Source organism: Bombina bombina, chromosome 2 (genome assembly GCF_027579735.1).
Source record: "Bombina bombina isolate aBomBom1 chromosome 2, aBomBom1.pri, whole genome shotgun sequence".
Classification (NCBI taxonomy): Eukaryota; Metazoa; Chordata; class Amphibia; order Anura; family Bombinatoridae; genus Bombina; species Bombina bombina.
In genome coordinates, this window is record NC_069500.1 from 254,242,824 (window position 1) to 254,262,180 (window position 19,357).

At 37.4% G+C, this 19,357-nt stretch overlaps 1 protein-coding gene across 1 annotated transcript in view; it reads left to right on the top strand.

The window, feature by feature from the left end:
- PPIP5K2 (diphosphoinositol pentakisphosphate kinase 2) overlaps nt 1-19,357 on the top strand; it is a 466,186-nt gene that overhangs the window by 407,846 nt on the left and 38,983 nt on the right. The window contains 4 exon segments of the mRNA XM_053701522.1: nt 6,962-6,993; nt 6,995-7,015; nt 7,017-7,110; nt 13,577-13,702. Of these exon segments, the coding sequence (XP_053557497.1) occupies nt 6,962-6,993; nt 6,995-7,015; nt 7,017-7,110; nt 13,577-13,702 (273 nt within the window).

Consider the following 19,357-nt stretch of genomic DNA (forward strand, 5'->3'; position numbering starts at 1 on the left):
AACAAGGACAGGGATTTTATTCAAATCTGTTTGTGGTTCCCAAAAAAGAGGGGAACCTTCAGACCATTTTTGGATCTAAAGATCTTAAACAAATTCCTCAGAGTTCCATCGTTCAAAATGTAAACTATTCGGACAATCCTACCTATGATCCAGGAGGGTCAGTACATGACCACAGTGGATTTGAAGGATGCTTACCTTCACATTCCGATTCACAAAGATCATCATCGGTTCCTAAGGTTTGCCTTTCTAGACAGGCATTACCAGTTTGTGGCTCTTCCCTTCGGGTTAGCTACAGCCCCAAGAATTTTTACAAAGGTTCTGGGGTCTCTTCTGGCGGTCCTAAGACCACGGGGCATAGCAGTGGCCCCTTATCTAGACGACATCCTGATACAGGCGTCAAACTTCCAAATTGCCAAATCTCATACGGACATAGTGTTGGCATTTCTGAGGTCGCATGGGTGGAAAGTGAACGAGGGAAAGAGTTCTCTATCACCCCTCACAAGGGTTTCCTTCCTAGGAACTCTGATAGATTCTGTAGAAATGAAAATTTACCTGACGGAGTCCAGTTATCAAAGCTTCTAAATTCCTGCCGTGTTCTTCACTACATTCCGCGCCCTTCGGGGCTCAGTGCATGGAAGTGATCGGCTTAATGGTAGCGGCGATGGACATAGTGCCATTTGCGCGCCTACATCTCAGACCGCTGCAATTATGCATGCTCAGTCAGTGGAATGGGGATTACACAGATTTGTCCCCTCTGCTAAATCTGGATCAAGAGACCAGAGATTCTCTTCTCTGGTGGCTATCTCGGGTCCATCTGTCCAAAGGTATGACCTTTCGCAGGCCAGATTAGACAATTGTAACAACAGATGCCAGCCTTCTAGGTTGGGGTGCAGTCTGGAATTCCTGAAGGCTCAGGGATCGTGGACTCAGGAGGAGAAACTCCTCCCAATAAATATTCTGGAGTTAAGAGCAATATTCATTGCTCTTCTAGCTTGGCCTCAGTTAGCAACCCTGAGGTTCATCAGATTTCAGTCGGACAACATCACGACTGTGGCTTACATCAACCATCAAGGGGGGACCAGGAGCTCCCTAGCGATGTTAGAAGTCTCCAAGATAATTCGCTGGGCAGAGACTCACTCTTGCCATCTATCAGCGATCCATATCCCAGGTGTAGAGAACTGGGAGGCGGATTTTCTAAGTCGTCAGACTTTTCATCCGGGGGAGTGGGAACTCCATCCGGAGGTGTTTTGCTCAATTGGTTCATTGTTGGGGCACACCAGAATTGGATCTCATGGCGTCTCGCCAGAACGCCAAGCTTCCTTGTTATGGATCCAGGTCCAGGGACCCAGAAGCGACGCTGATAGATGCTCTAGCAGCACCGTAGTTTTTCAACCTGGCTTATGTGTTTCCACCGTTTCCTCTGCTTCCTCGACTGATTGCCAAAAACAAACAGGAGAGAGCATCGGTGATCTTGATCGCGCCTGCGTGGCCACGCAGGACCTGGTATGCAGACCTGGTGGACATGTCATCCTTTCCACCTTGGCCTCTGCCTCTGAGACAAGACCTTCTACTACAAGGTCCTTTCAATCATCCAAATCTAATTTCTCTGAGACTGACTGCCTGGAGATTGAACGCTTGATTTTATCAAGGCGTGGCTTCTCCGAGTCAGTCATTGATACCTTTATACAGGCACGAAAGCCTGTAACCAGGAAAAATCTATCATAAGATATGGCGCAAATATCTTCATTAGTGTGAATCCAAGAATTACTCATGGAGTAAGGTTAGGATTCCTAGGATATTGTCCTTTCTCCAAGAGGGTTTGGATAAAGGATAATCAGCTAGTTCTTTAAAGGGACAGATTTCTGCTCTGTCTATCCTTTTGCACAAGCGTCTGGCAGAGGTTCCAGACGTTCCAGGCATTTTTGTCAGGCTTTGGTTAGAATTAAGCCTGTGTTTAAACCGGTTGCTCCTCCATGGAGCTTAAACTTGGTTCTTAAGTTTCTTCAAGGAGTTCCGTTTGAACCCCTTCATTCCATTGATATCAAACTTTTATCTTGGAAAGTTCTGTTTTTGATGGCTATTTCCTCGGCTCGTAGAGTCTCTGAGTTATCAGCTTTACAATGTGATTCTCCTTATCTGATTTTCCATACAGATAAAGTAGTTCTGCGTACAAAACCTGGGTTTTTACCTAAGGTAGTTTCCAACAAGAATATCAATCAAGAGATTGTTGTTCCATCATTGTGTCCTAATCCTTCTTCAAAGAAGGAACGTCTTTTACATAATTTGGACGTAGTCCGTGCTTTAAAGTTTTACTTACAAGCGACTAAAGATTTTCGTCAAACATCTTCCCTGTTTGTTGTTTACTCTGGACAGAGGAGAGGTCAAAAGGCTTCGGCAACCTCTTTCTTTTTGGCTTCGGAGCGTAATACGCTTAGCCTATGAGACTGCTGGACAGCAGCCCCCTGAAAGGATTACAGCTCATTCTACTAGAGCTGTGGCTTCCACCTGGGCCTTTAAAAATGAGGCTTCTGTTGAACAGATTTGCAAAGCGGCGACTTGGTCTTCGCTTCATACCTTTTCCAAATTTTACATATTTGATACTTTTGCTTCTTCGGAGGCTATTTTTGGGAGAAAGGTTTCTACAGGCAGTGGTCCCTTCCGTTTAAGTACCTGCCTTGTCCCTCCCTTCATCAGTGTACTTTAGCTTTGGTATTGGTATCCACAAGTAATGGATGATCCGTGGACTGGATACTCCTAACAAGAGAAAACATAATTTATGCTTACCTGATAAATATTTCTCTTGTGGTGTATCCAGTCCACGGCCCGCCCTGTCCTTTTAAGGCAGGTCTAAATTTTATACTACAGTCACCACTGCACCCTATGGTTTTTCCTTTCTCGGCTAGTTTCGGTCGAATGACTGGATATGGCAGTTAGGGGAGGAGCTATATAGCAGCTCTGCTGTGGGTGATCCTCTTGCAACTTCCTGTTGGGAAGGAGAATATCCCACAAGTAATGGATGATCCGTGGACTGGATACACCACAAGAGAAATACATTTATCAGGTAAGCATAAATTATGTTTTTAGATTTATTTATTAGCATATGCAATAAACTGTACATGGGAAACCATGTTAAAGGTACACCAAACATCTTTAAATCTGTTTTAATTTTGTTTATTATCAAACTTTATGCAGTTTGTCAGATATCAAATTCTAGTGTAATACACTTTGGACATAGGGTCCAAAGGGAAAAAATATAGATGTAGACAAGAGTAAATTGGTATTAATGCTAAATTCTTTAAATTAAAGTGTATTGTTTTTAAAAGGGACATTAAACACTTAATTGCTAGACATAATTTATTTTTAAAGGAAAGATTAAAAACAATATGCAGATGATTTTTTCTTTAATTATAAAAGTAAAATGTTTTAGTGTCCATAAACCCAATGGGCACTGACATGTTGTTACCTAGGCTGAGGCAAATAAGGGACAAATAGAAATTAGTGTGCACAACTATTGACTGTGTGGAATATATCGGTGTCAAGTCTGCAGTTTGGTCTTCAACTGCTGAATGGAATTGAATTTTCAGGGTTAATTACAGCAAATGTGTACAAAATAAATAATAAAGGTATATTGCAATTTTTTTTTGTACTTCACATAACTTTTTAAATATTTTACAGTACAATCTCAAGGGTGTTTAATATCCTTTTAAAACGAGTGCTTCATTATAGCTTATTGCAACTTGAGCCTTCTGTGTATTTTGAATCATGGTCTGTCATATACATAACCAATATAAATATAATATTAAAAGCAAACCAATATACCAGTTTGGTTTCAAGGGAATACTTGGATTATGCACCATGATATTAATTGTATATATCTAGCTATGGGGAAATTTAAGGTTACATTTGTGCCCAGATTCAATCCCTTTGTAATAAGTACTTTGCTGAACAATTACTTTGTTCAACACACTACATTCCAGATGACATCCTTTAGTTAAAGGGACACTAAACCGAAATTTTTTCTTTAACGATTCAGATAGAGCATGGAATTTTAAGCAACTTTCTAATTTACTCCTATTATCAATTTTTCTTTGTTCTCTTGCTATCTTTATTTTAAAAGCAGGAATGTAAATCTTAGCAGCCAGACCATTTTAGGTTCAGCACCATTTATAGTGCTTGCTTATTAGAGGCTGCCATTTACCCATCAATAAGCAAGCATAACTCATGTTCTCAACCAAAAATGGGCCGGCTCCTAGCATCACGTTCCTGCTTTTTAAATAAAGATAACAAGAAAACAAAGAAAAATTGATAATAGGAGTAAATTAGAAAGTTGCTTAAAATTGCATGCTCTATCCGAATCATTAAAGAAAAAAAAATTGTGTTTAGTGTCCCTTTAAAGGGATAGGATGATCAAAATTGAAATATGCATGGGTGATTTTACATTTTAAATTTGCAATAAAGTTATTACTATTTTTCAGTGGCATACCCAGTACTTTTGCTGTGAATGCCTATCCATCAGCACCATGTATGACCATGAGCAGGCATGGTGTTTGAAACCTGATCCTTCAGTCACACCTAGTATATGCGTGTATGCCACAGAAACAATAACTTTATATATTCTGTTTTAAAAATTGAAATGCATTCATGCACATTTTAATTTTGACCTTTTTAGGGATACTAAACCGACATTTTTTCTTTAATGATTCAGATAGAGTATGCAACTTTCTAATTTGTTCCTATTATCAATTTTCTTTGTTCTCTTGTTATCTTTATTTGAAAAACAGGAATGCAGAGCTTAGGAGCCGGCCCATTTTAGGTCCAGTACACTGGATAGCGCTTGCTTTATTGTGGCTACATTTAGCCACCAATCGGCAAACACAAACCCAGGTGCTGAACCAAAAATGGGCTGGCTACTAAGCTTTGCATTCCTGCTTTACAAATAAAGTTAACAAGAGAACAAATAAATATTGATAATAGGAGTAAATTAGAAAGTTGCATAACATTGCATGCACTATCAAATCATTAAAGAAAAAAAATGGGTTTAGTATCCCTTTATTTGTTGCATTTAAATAGGTTTTTGTCATTTATTTTATTTTTGTTTTATACATGTTGTTTGTAGTTAGTAATTAAACTTTTAATTGCTGTGTTGAAAAGTAAATTGTATTTGCTTTTGGCTGTAACAGCTAGAAATCCAGTGCACATTGCAGATTTATGCATTGTTTACAGGAGAGAAAATTATTTTAGGTTTCCAATAGTATAAAATATTTAAGCATACATTTCATTAACCATCTGGCAAGCAAAACATTTTTATACAAATTCAAGCAATTTTGAACATGCAGTATTATCAGCATTAATTTTTATTTAGAATGAGTTTTACATGAGTAAGAAAAGGGCTTTGTTTAGTTCAATTAATCCAATTATACCATTACAACTTTGAAGGTAAGTAGGTTGCCCTTTATACAGTAGAACGTTACTGGTATTTTGTATTAGCAGATATTGAACAGAAAGTAAATAATCATTTAGTATTCGCAATCAATAAATAAAATGTGTTCGAACAATAGATGCCTAACCTAAAAAAAGATCCGCACCACTTTTTAGGAAGATTACTTGGCTCATGCATTCTACACGATTTCATATGTTTTTTTTTCTCTCATATCTTTTCTTTGTTGACATAAAAAAAATGAAATTTATATTTTAAAGGGACAGTCAAATCCAAAAAAACCTTTCATGTTTCAAATAGGACATGCAAATTTAAACAACTTTCCAATTAACTTTTATCACCAACTTTGTTCTTTTGGTATTCTTAGTTGAAAGCTAAACCTAGGAAGGCTCATATGATAACTTCTAAGGCTGCCTCTTATCACATGCTTTTTTATTTGCTTTTCACAACAGGGGAGAGCTAATTCATGTCAGCCATATAGATAACATTGTGATCACACCTGTGGCTTGTGGCAGGCGCTGCACTAATTGGCTAAAATGAAAGTTAATAGATAATAATTAAAATGTCATGTGATCAGGGGGCCGTCAGAAGATGCTTAGCTACAAGTTAATCACAGAGGTAAAAAAGTATATTAATATAACAGAGTTGGTTATGCAAAACTGGGGAATGGGTAATTAAGGGATTATCTATCTTTTAAAAAAAACTAAAATTCTGGTGTTGACTGTCCCTTTAAATTCAATTCCATTGTGGCCATTATAAATCATGCTTAAAATAAAAGGATTCCTCCTATTTACAATCCATAGCATGATTTTTTTTTCCTGATAGACCATGCACCATAGTACAGTATTATTCAGTGTCACATATTTTTTGTTTGTTTATAATGATATATTATGATTAATATTATTATTATTTGGTCTGAGCAATTAAAACATAAATTGGCTTTGTTTGGTTTTACTAGTATTACAATACAACAAAAATGATCAATTAACAAAAATCCAGATAGCTGGTAATTTGAAATCACAAATGAATCACTAATTAAGCAGGTTTTTTTAATATTTGAAACGTAGTTATAAATTACATTTTTTTTTTTTTTTAAATATAAAAAAATAAATAAAAATCAATTTACATTAATTATTAGGAATACAAATCTCCTTGCACTTCTTGTCCCAAGTAGCGACTCCAATCATAAGATAAAAAGTTCCTTTATTGTACAAATTTAAAAACATTATACCACTTTATACCATAAAAATTAAATGACCATCCAGTCTGTGTCAAAGGGTGCTACATGACATACGCGTTTTGGGCTTTTTTCCTACCCTAGTTCACTGGCATAAGTGAGCACCCTGACTGGGACATATTTATAGGTCCTATCACTGATTGAAACAGCTGAAACAAGTTTCTTAAAGAGATATATATACCTAATTAATTTATATTAATAAATCTGACATTTTACATTAATTACCAATTGTGTTTTGAACACATGCATTCATTATTGTAATTTAAAACATTTTTTTGCTTTTGTAGGATTTGAACTGTACTCCATGGTGCCTTCCATAATGTCCGTTAGAGACTCTTCACAAACTCTTTGTCATTAAAGCAAGTGGATGAATTCCTTACTGCTATTGCAGCTCCTTCAAATGAATGCCTAATGGATACTCCAACTGCTTCTCCTTGTAAGATGTTCTGCTTAACTTTGTAATGTGTATTCATGGGTGCATGTTTATTTCTATACATACAAAAATTTAAATTTAATATCTGAGGGCTGATGCCAGATCGTTACACCACAGTGATGACACTGTCTGTGTCACTGTGTGTAGTGATAATCTGATGGTGCCGACGGGAGGTGTGGGTGGGAATCTGGGAAGCAGGTGGGTGGCCCAGCAGCAGAGGGAGGGAGTGGAAGGGCCCTACAGTGCAAAAAATAAGGGGAGAGGGATTGTATTTTCTTTCTGTAGTGTAGTGACCTCCCACACCCTTTTTTCTGTAGTGTAGCACCCATTGTGGGGGTCCCTACACTACAGAAAAAATTCAAATAAAAAAAAAAAAAATACAAAAAAAAAAGTTATATAGGCACTGGCGGACAGCTGCCAGTACCTAAGACAGCGGCCAATAGTAAGAGGGGGGAGGGTTAGAGAGCTGTTTGGGAGGGATAAGGGGGTACCCTACCCTGCAGAAAAAAATAAAAACAAGTTACCTAATTAACCCCTTCACTATCGGGAATATTAGAAGTGTGGTGCGCAGCTGCAATTGGTGGCCTTCGAATTACCCAAAAAAATGGCAAAGCCATATATGCTGCTTTTGAACAAAGGGGGGTCCCAGATAAGATTTTACAACCATGTGTGTCATTATTGCACAAGCAGTTAAAGGGACACTGAACCCAATTTTTTTTCTTTCATGATTCAGAGCATGCCATTTTAAGTAACTTTCTAATTTACTCCTATTATCAATTTTTCTTCGTTCTCTTGCTATATTTATTTGAAAAAGAAGGCCTCTAAGCTTTTTTATTAGTTCAGAACTCTGGACAGCACTTTTTTATTGGTGGATGAATTTATCCACCAATCAGCAAGAACAACCCAGGTTGTTCACCAAAAATGGGCCGGCATCTAAACTTACATATTTGCATTTCAAATAAAGATACCAAGAGAATGAAGAAACTTTTATAATAGGAGTAAATTAGAATGTTGCTTAAAATTTCATGCTCTATCTGAATCACGAAAGAAAAAAATTGGGTTCAGGTGTCCCTTTAAATAATTTCAGTGAGAAACCCAAAGTTTGCGAAAAAACCTTAGGTTGTCTACTTAAAAAAATAAAAAATAAATATATATATATATATATATATATATATATATATATATATATATATAGTTGTGACAGGTAAATAAAAAAAAAAAAACAAGACTCTATTTCTCTTTAAATGGAGTGATAGCAAAAAATGCTAAAAATTATCTGGTATTTTGGGCGAGCTTTTCCCAGTAGTGAAGGGGTTAAATGCGTTAATCGTGATAAAACTAAAGCTGTTTAAATAGATATTGAATGGTCTTAGATTTTAAATAATAAACGCCAGTACTTGCATTAAAATGTGTTATGTAAAATTCAAAGTATTCAAACTCATGCTTTAACCATGTTAGCTCAGCCCCCCTCACACACACACATAGAATGTTTACAAACTGGCATTATTGTACTTTTTTCTGCTTTTAATTATTTAAGATATCTGTTAAAAATAAACTTCTTTAAAGGTATAGAAAGATCAAAATTTAAACGTGCATTTCAATGTGAAGCATTATAGAAACATATCTATTGACGGCAGATAAGAGCCATAGGCCCAGCAAGTCTGCCCAATATTACCTAAAAGTATAAACTTATCTAGTTTGTAGGATAGTCTTATGCTTGTCCCATGCATTTTTAAAGTCACCCACAGTGTTTGTCATTGCTACCTCTTGAGGAAGTTTATTCCATAAATCAATCACTCTTTCTGTAAAGAAGTGCTTCCTCAAATTACTCCTGAATCTACTACCCTTCAGCTTGAGATCATGACCCCTTGTTCTTGAATTTTCCATTTTATGTAAATACCCACAGCCTCAGTTTTACTAAGCCCTTTAACGTACTTGAAAGTTGCTATCATATCACCTCTTTCCCTTCTCTAAGCTATACATATTTAGGTCATTGAGCCTATCCTGGTAAGTTTTATTTTTTAGACCAGTACTATTTTTGTAGCCCTCCTTTGCACAGATTCAACGTTTGTAATATCCTTCTGAAGATATGGCCTACAGACCTGCACACAATTCTCAAGATGAGGCCTAACTATTGATCTATAAAGTGGCATAAGAACCCTTACTATTCCTGCTGCAAATACCTCTACCAATACATCCATGCATTCTGCTGGCCTTTCTCGCTGCAGTACTTCTTCTTTGTTTACTAAATTTTAAATCATCTGAAATAATAATTCCCAAGTCCTGATCTTCATTTGTAACAGTCAGTAAAGTGTAATTGAGTCTGTAATTAACATTTGGATTTTTCTTCCCTAAATGAATTATTTTACACTTTGCTGTGTTAAACTTTAGATCCCAGTCATTTGTCCACTCCTCCAATTGTTGTATATCACTTCTCATTTTGTCTACCTCCCCCCCCCCCCGTACAGCCACTCTGTTACAAATTTTTGTATCATCTGTATCAGACATACTTTCCCCTGTAGCCTTTGCTGATATCACAGATAAATATGTTAAACCAAACAGGCCCCTGAGGAACACCACTAGTAACAGCCCCCTCTGCTGAATGTACTCCATTTACTAAGACATTTTGTTTTCTGTCCTTAAGCCAGCATTCCACACAGTTCACAATTTTTGAGTCTAGACCAAGGAGATACAGTTTGTGAATTAGTTTGTTGTGTGGGACGGTGTCAAATGCTTTGCTGAAATCTAGATATGCTACATCAACTGCTCCACCCTTGTCTAATACTTTTGTTACATAATCAAATAAGTCAATTAGTCTAACATCACCTCCCTGAAGTAAAACCAAGCTGATTTTGGTCCTCTAAATTGTTTGTCTTTATGTAAGTCATAATTCTTTCTTTTAAGAGACTTTCCATTAATTTCCCTTCTACTGAAGTTAAACGAACTGGCCTGTAGTTACCAGATTCTTCCCCACTGCTCTTTTTATGAAGAGGTATTACATTTGCTATTCTCCAATCATCTGGAACAGCTTCTGTTAATAGGGACTGATTAAACAGATCAGTTAATGGGACAGTTAGCACTGATTGAAGTTCTTTTAAAACCCTTGGATGAATATTATCGGGACCCACTGACTTTTTAACATTTATTTTTGATAATGCTAACAAAACCTCATCCTCTGTAAAAAGATTACTGTTAAGCTTGTTTCTATTTTTCTTAGCATCCCTTAATGTAGACATTCTATCTTCACAATCTTTTGTGAAAAAAAGAACAAAAGTAATTATTGAGAGAGTCTCAATTTGCTTATCTCCTATTATTCTACCATCAACTGTTTTCTATTTTACTATTCCTACCTTATTTTTTCTTCTTTCACTGATATATCTAAAGAATGTTTTGTAATATACGTTCATTAGCAAAAATGCTTGTAGTAAAAGTTATTGCTGGTTTTCAGTGCATACACACATATCCTGTGAGGGCCCATGCACCAGTAATCAAACACCACACCTTCTCAGAGTCAGTGGTGACTTGTGTGACACAAATGACGTCTTCACAGAAGCAATACACACCATTGCCAGCTATCTGAGATGAATACTTGTGCACAGGCCCTCACAGTATATGTGCATATGCTGCACAAAAAAAGGTAAAAAAAAATTACTAGCAGCATTTTTATTAATGGAAGCATATTGCAAAAATGCTTCGATTTCAAATCAAAAAGTAACTATGCACATTTCAATTTTGACCTTTCTATTATTATTTTTATCATCATAATTTATTTGTATAGCACCGAAAAATTCCATAGCGCTGGGTACAGAGATAGGGGTATACAATTACAAGGATTTGTGATAAGATTCAAAGCATAACAGACTAAACAAATCTAGTACAGGCGGAAGAGGGCCCTGCTCAGGAGGAGTGCAGTCTACAGGTTGAGGGTGTAGAGACATAAGGTTTGGGGGAGCTTGTCACGTGGATTGTAGTTGCAGCAGTGAGTCAAGGCAGTTCAAGAATTATTTTGGTTAGGAGGTGCAGAAAAGATGGTAAGCCACCCTGAATAGGTGTGTTTTCAATCAGCGTCTGAAGCTATACATGGTTGGAGACAATCTTGTAGAGTGCAGGAGAGAGTTCCAGAGAACAGGAGCAGTGCGTGAGAAGTCTTGGAAGTGGTAGAGGGATGTAGAGATAATAGGAGTGGAGAGATGTAGGTCAGAGGTTGATCAAGGAGGACAGGTCTGGGAATATTTGGAGATGAGAGAGGTAATATAGTTGGGAGTGATTCTGTTGAGTGCTTTGTAAGTTAGGGTTAATTATTTAAATTGTATTTTTGAGTGTATGGGGAGCCAGTGTAGAGACTTGCAAAGTGGAACAGCTGATGGTGATTGGTGACTTTAACTCCTTGGTTGCATTTACAAGGACTAAAATAAATCAAGGTACATCAAACATCCTGAAAAATGTTTATTGTGATCAATTTGTATTCAATTTACATTTGTTAAATAAAGTGAAAACCCTAAAATAGGCACACGTTCTCTCTCACCCAACAGACATATACATTCTCTCACACACAGACACATGCTTTTGCTCTCTCTGACGTACACTCACACAATGGCACATACTTTCTCATACACAGACACAAACTCTCACACACAGATACTTTCTCTTGCACACGTTCTCCTGTCACCCAACAGACACACATGTTCTCTTACACACAGACGCATGCTTTTGCTCTCTCTGACATGCACTCACACAATGGCATGTATTTTCTCATACACAGACACAAACTCTCACACACAGATACTTTCTCTTGCACACGTTCTCTGTCACCCAACAGACACACACGTTCTCTCACACAGATGCATGCTTTTGCTCTCTCTGACATGCACTCACACAATGGCACATACTTTCTCATACACAGACACAAACTCTCACACACAGATACTTTCTCTTGCACACGTTCTCTGTCACCCAACAGACACACACGTTCTCTTACACACAGACGCATGCTTTTGCTCTCTCTGACATGCACTCACACAATGGCACATACTTTCTCATACACAGACACAAACTCTCACACACAGATACTTTCTCTTGCACATGTTCTCTGTCACCCAACAGACACACACGTTCTCTCACACACAGACACATGCTTTTGCTCTCTCTGACATGCACTCACACAATGGCACATACTTTTTCATACACAGACACAAACTCTCACACACAGATACTTTCTCTTGCACAATCACAGGCCCTCTCTCACTCAGATACACTCAGATACATACCCTCATTCACAGGTTCTCACTTTCACCCATAGGTGCTATCTCACAGAGAGACACAGACTCGTGCTGTCACACACACTTGGCAGTCGCACCTGATTTACTCTAATGTACAGCAGCTTTTTTTTTTTGTTTTTTTTTTGTTTATCATGAACTTTAAGTTCTTCAACATAGCAGCTTGACTTGAAGGCACTGAGGAGGCTGGACTATCTTTGCCCTCTCAATTTCCAGCATGGTTAGCAGTGAGACAAACCGCTTGGGAAGGAGCAAAGTTGATTGAGTTTACCTGAGGCATGGAGGCACATAAACAGGTCATAGTTTAAGTATAATAACATAATGTCATGACCACGGGTTCTTCAAATATCATGTATTGCCACAATGCCTAAGGAGTTCAGCAGCTCTTCTCTGTGTGTGTGATATGTCTACAGCAGAGCTTTCAAGCAGCAAATTGGGTCAATCCAGTGTATGCAAGTTAAGCACTCTGCAATAACTATTCAGGCCTTAGGTAGTTACCTATTTGACCTAACACTAGAGCTGCCTCTGCTGCAAACTGTACTTAAGCCACAAATGGCTTCTTAACCATTAAAGTGCAGATTTAACAAACAAAAAATTCTTAGCATGATGTATGCATGTAATGTAAAGAATACCACTCATATAGAAAGTGATACATTTTTTTCTACATTGTTTGGGTTTTCTCAATGCTTGCTCGCATTGTTTCAGCATTATTTGGAGAAATTATGCTGTGCATGTTTGTTCACCACTTTTTATGTACATCATTTTAGTTCTGTTATAAATCTGATAGTGCTTCTATGCAGTTGCGGTTATAGGGAGAGCAAAGGGTGAAATAAACCCCAATCTTCTATTTTGCTTCCACTGGGCTGAGGAGGAGGGTAAAAAAGGTAAAAATTACAACCTGCTGTCCTTTTAGGCAGACCACATCCCACAAATGTGTAACCACACCCCCGGACCACCTGGCTCTGCCATCAGAAAACCAGCGACTCCAACTCCCCTTGCCCATTGATTGCTATCAATATCAAACGGCAATTCCACACATTAGTGTTTACATTCCCCATAATAAGGTTTCTAGAACCACCACTGATTCTATATCATGCTCTCTGCTTCTTTATAGCTTAGTCTCCCTTAACATCACTGAGCTTCAATTTATTTGTTAATTAATTTCATATATTTATTTAATATTTTTTAAACAGCCACTCCAGGTTATTGTAGTCATGGTGGCAGGAAGGTATCCTTGAACACATATACGCCTACAAAGATACTTCCAACAGCACTGCACCTTTCCTCAGACTGCGAAATGTCAGATTACACAGATTTGCGTAAGTATATGGTTCACTCAGTAGCTTGTGCCTTTATGTATTTTATTTTTTTAAGTTAAATCCATTAGGTCATATGTTATTTAACATCACAATTAGAGAAGCAACACCACACAATGCAGAATTCTTTCCAATATCGCCATTACCTCTATAGGTTACTTTTATTTAGTCTGATTTCCCATTTCATATCTTCATTGTAGTAACTAATGCATTCTACCATTATTTAAAGCTATTTTTGCTTTAACATCTAAATAAATAAATGTATAGAAGTTTTAATCATTAGCTCCTGGTGTAAGCACCTGTTTTCTTTGTGTTTAATAGCTACTTTGTCTTTTTTTTCTTTTTTCCTATGATGTCTTGTTTTTTTATACCATGTATTTATTTTTTTATTTTTTTGGGGGGGTAGTATCCTTAATACTTAAAATACAATCATTAGTCAGAATGTGTTTCATCTTCTTTTTGCCACAATAGTCAGTTAGTCATATATTTAGAAGCAAAGCAATAGAATACTGCAAAAGTTGATAGTGTAAAAGGGTGAGTGCCTAATGAACTGTTTAATTGTCTTTAAATGCAGTGTTTATGGCATATTTTACTTTTAGCTGGTGCACTAATTTGTCAATATGGGTTCAACTGGACTGTGATCTTTTCCAGGTGTGAAGGTGTCTCCAGGTGAAATGCAGATTTATCTGCCAATACCTTTGTCTACGGTGTGCTGCTCCTTTAGATACCTTTCACTTTCTTTTGCTGAATTCTATGTGATTGTTGATTTTACATTTTGTCATTTATTTGGGGCTGTTTTGCTTAACTGTTATACTGTGTGTCATTTATATACTGCAGTTAGTGCTTCTCCGCTTTCCCTTGGTGGTGTATAGGCTGAGGCCAGAGCATATTCTTGACTTGTTAAGGGAAGTGTTAATTGCTTTGGGGATAGATTCCTAAGAAGCCCTTTACCTTCCCTTTACTGATTCAGTCTCTGAATAGAATAAGTCTGGGGTGCCTTTTGATCAGTTTACCAAATTCAAAGGTAAATTTCTCTTTCTATCCTCCAAGCTGGAAGTATGGAAGACATTCCCCAATGTGGCTGGAGCAAATCCCACCTTAACTTGGTAGTTTACAATTTCTCTTTTATAGAACCAATGTAAAGGAAGGGTTAAATGCTTCCACAGATGCTCTTTTCTCTTGTTAAGTGTATCCAGTCCACGGATCATCCATTACTTGTGGGATATTCTCCTTCCCAACAGGAAGTTGCCAAGAGGATCACCCACAGCAGAGCTGCTATATAGCTCCTCCCCCAGCTGTCATACCCAGTCATTCTCTTGCAAGCCTCAACCAAGATGGAGGTCGTAAGAGGAGTGTGGTGTTTTATACTTAGTTTATTCTTCAATCAAAAGTTTGTTATTTTTAAATGGTGCCGGAGTGTACTGTTTATCTCAGGCAGTATTTAGAAGAAGAATCTGCCTGCGTTTTCTATGATCTTAGCAGAAGTAACTAAGATCCATGGCTGTTTTCACATATTCTGAGGAGTGAGTTAACTTCAGAGAGGGAATGGCGTGCAGGTTTTCCTGCAATAAGGTATGTGCAGTTAAAATATTTTTCTAGGGATGGAATTTGCTAGAAAATGCTGCTGATACCGAACTAATGTAAGTAAAGCCTTAAATGCAGTGAGAGCGACTGGTATCAGGCTTATTAATAGAGATACATACTCTTATAAAAATGTAATATAAAACGTTTGCTGGCATGTTTAATCGTTTTTATATGTATTTGGTGATAAAACTTATTGGGGCCTAGTTTTTTTCCACATGGCTGGCTTGAATTTTGCCTAGAAAACAGTTTCCTTAGGCTTTCCACTGTTGTAATATGAGTGGGTGGGGCCTATTTTGCCGTTTTTTTTTGCACAGCAAAAATTACAGACTCAGACATCAGCTTCTTCACGCATGATCCAGGACATCTCTGGAGGGCTCAAAAGGCTTCAAAGTCGTTTTTGAGGGAGGTAAAAAGCCACAGTAGGGCTGTGGCAGTTGTTGTGACTGTTTGAAAAAACGTTTTTGTCATTTATTATTCCGTTTTGGGTATTAAGGGGGTTAATCATCCATTTGCAAGTGGGTGCAATGCTCTGCTAACTTGTTACATACACTGTAAAAATTTCGTTAGTGTAACTGCCTTTTTTCACTGTTATTTCAAATTTTGACAATTTGTGTTTCTTAAAGGTGCAGTAACGTTTTTTTATATTGCTTGTAAACTTGTTTAAAGTGTTTTCCAAGCTTGCTAGTCTCATTGCTAGTCTGTTTAAACATGTCTGACACAGAGGAAACTACTTGTTCATTATGTTTGAAAGCCATGGTGGAGCCCCATAGGAGAATGTGTACTAAATGTATTGATTTAACAGTAAAGATCAGTCTTTAAATGTAAAAGAAATATCACCAGAAGATTCTGACGAGGGGGAAGTTATGGCAAACAAACGACCAGGCAGGACTATAAGGCATTACATGAAATCAAGGTGCGTGCTTTATTGGAAACGTTTTAAAAACATCAATAACAGAGCCTGACAGCTCCAAGACAAAGTGTCTTACGCGTTTCGGCTTAGATTAGCCTTACTCATAGACATAACTATGACCTGGAACTACCGGCTTAAATAGCTGGTGCTCAGGGTCATAGATTAATGGCAGCTGTCAGTGTGAATTAGGTTCAACATCACAAGACAGGTAATGGGCATAGATAGATTAATTGTCACTATAAACATTATGGAGACAATAGAGTTAATATATTATACAATAAAGACTGATACATTCATAAGGGAATACATATATGAGCCGTATTCTAACATAACCGCTAACCTATACTGGAACTCGTGGCACTATCTCTGTTAGCTGAAATATTATGGATCTGTCCATACATTTATATCTGTTTCGAATGTCTTACTCATGTGTAGATTTGGGCTGGAAATAAAAGTATATGTGGCATATTAGTGTTTTGGAAGCAACCACTTGTACATAGTTTGAAAAAATAATAATAATAATAATATAAAGAGAATAAGCAGTAAGTGAGTTTGCAGCAAGTACTTTGGCGTTTAGGCTAACAAATAGAAATGGAAGGGGATATAATAATAAATATTAGAAACATTAAATGTACCCCTGAATCTCGGTTCACACTGCTTGTTAGTAGCCCTAAATAAAAGTTTTTGCAAACTGCTACATATGATTGCAAATTGTACAGATTGAAAAGAATTTTTTTGAAAAACCAGAAGAATATACAACTAGAAACCACTATATAACCAGCTCTAAGTACATATAAATGAGAAATTTGTATTGAAACAAAATAAACATGGATATTCTGTAACATAAAATTCTATTCCTTCGCTCAAAATTGACTCTTGTATTCAGTTATGTATTGAAAACCCCTAAATTCACTAATTATAATGAATATGTGTCCAGGACTTATTTTCCCCTTCTATATATACTTGGTTATAAGCCTGAGTAGTATTAGTGAATGGGTATAAATGTTTGTTTAGTTTGATGTCTTTATTTGTTTATTTTTCTCTCTTCCAAAAATTGATAACATCTCCCTCAATGTTAAACCCTGGGGTTTTCTAGTTTTTAACTGGAAAATCCAGAAAGCTTCTTTGTACAGTAATTTACTTGTGGTATCCCCTCCTCTCTCTGGGGATCTGATATGATCAATTACCTGCCAAACAAAGCTCTTGACATCTTTGTCATGCACATTGATGAAATGTCTTGCCAAATCAGAAACTTCAGCTCCATTGTCAATATTGTTGAGGTGCTCCCTGATGCGTGAGCGTACCTCTCTAGTGGAGCACCCAACATATTGCTTGTTACATAATGTGCACTCCACAAGATAGACAACATTGGAAGTGCGACAATTGGTGCAGCTGAGGAGATCAAACACTCTCTGAGTTACTTTTGATTGAAAAGTTTTGGTTCCTCTAGTGCGACCACATGCAATGCACTTAGAGAAATGACATTTATAATGTCCTTTGACACTGAGCCAGCTACTAGTTGCTGATGTCTGCTTTTTTAGCAAGCTTGGGGAGAGTATGTTGGACAAGGTACAGCCCCTTCTGGCAGAATAATTGCAACCATTATTCACATAATCTTTTAGACTATCCTCTGCTGTCAAGATTGGGAGGTGTCTATTTATTATGTCGCAAATTTGGTCAAATTGGGAACTGTATGTAGTGACAAATAAAGGTTTAGACTGGCCATAGGCCCTTGGTTGTGTCCTAATTGTACTGTTTGTCAACATACTATTTTCTCTCCATTCTGGATACTTCTAGAAAAGCCCTGTTGACAATTTTGGTTGCATACCCTCTTTCTAACAAATGAGATTTAAAGGTCTCACTCTCTCTCTGAAAATCAGCTTCATTAGTGCAGTTGCGTTTAATTTGCATGAACTGCCCCTTAGCTAGGCCAAAGCCTGTATGCTTTGGATGATTGCTACGTGCATGTAGCAAAGCATTTGACATGATGGGCTTCCTATATAGACTAGTGATCACCTTGCCTAATGTAGGATCACCCTGCAAGGTAAGGTCTAAATAAGGAACTTGTATAGAATCATGTTGAAAAGTGAATTGCAAATTCAGATCATTTAAATTGATATATTGAACAAAATCTTTTAGTTGTTGTTCATTACCTGTCCAAATTATCAGCAGGTCGTCAATATATCGTTTGTATATTTTAATATAGCTTTTAAAGGGGTTACTCTCTGCATAGACGTGGGACCTTTCCCACCATGCCATAAAGATGTTAGCATATGAAGGGGCAAATTTAGCCCCCATGGCGGTCCCACGTCTCTGCAGAAAGTACTCTCCCTCGAACTTAAAATAGTTATGGCTCAAAAGGAAATCCAGGACCCTCATGATGTAATTTATTAGTGAGGGGTCATAGTGACTATATTGACTTAAGAAGAAATCAACCGCTCTTAGACCTGCCTGATGAGGTATTGCCGAGTAAAGGCCCACCACATCTATGGTGAGCCACGAACAGTCAGTATCCCAATTCACATGGTTTAGAAAGTTTAGAAGATGCTTAGTATCCTTGAGGTAGGACGGGATCTGTAGAACAAGGGGCTGGAGGAGGGATTCCACCCAACTGGATAAATGTTCAAAAAGTGAGCCTATGCTTGATACTATCGGTCTTCCTCTCACCGCCACTATAGATTTATGAACTTTTGGCAGGTGATGGAAGACCGATATCACTGGACGGGAAACATAAAGGTATTCAACTGTGTCAGTATCAAGAATCCCCTCCTCCAGACCATCATCCAACAGATCCCAGAGCTGTTTTTTATAAGCTTCTGTAGGATCTCGACTCAATTTTTGGTAGACATCAACATCATAGAGTTGTCTATGAGCTTCCAGGACGTAATCGACCCTATTCATTACGACAATACTCCCACCCTTATCTGAGTCCTTTATGACTATGTCATTCCTGGCACTCAGATTTTTTAAAGCTTCTCTCTGTAGGGTGGTGAGATTGGGATAAGTCCTTTTGTGATTCTGTGAAAGACTAATTAAGTCTTCAATCCTTTTATGAAAGGCTTCTAAAAAAGGACCACGTTCTTTAGTTGGATAAAACACTGAACGTGGTTTGAAGCCTGAATGTGTGATCTTTAGTCCTTGTATGTCTACATTAGATTCTGAAT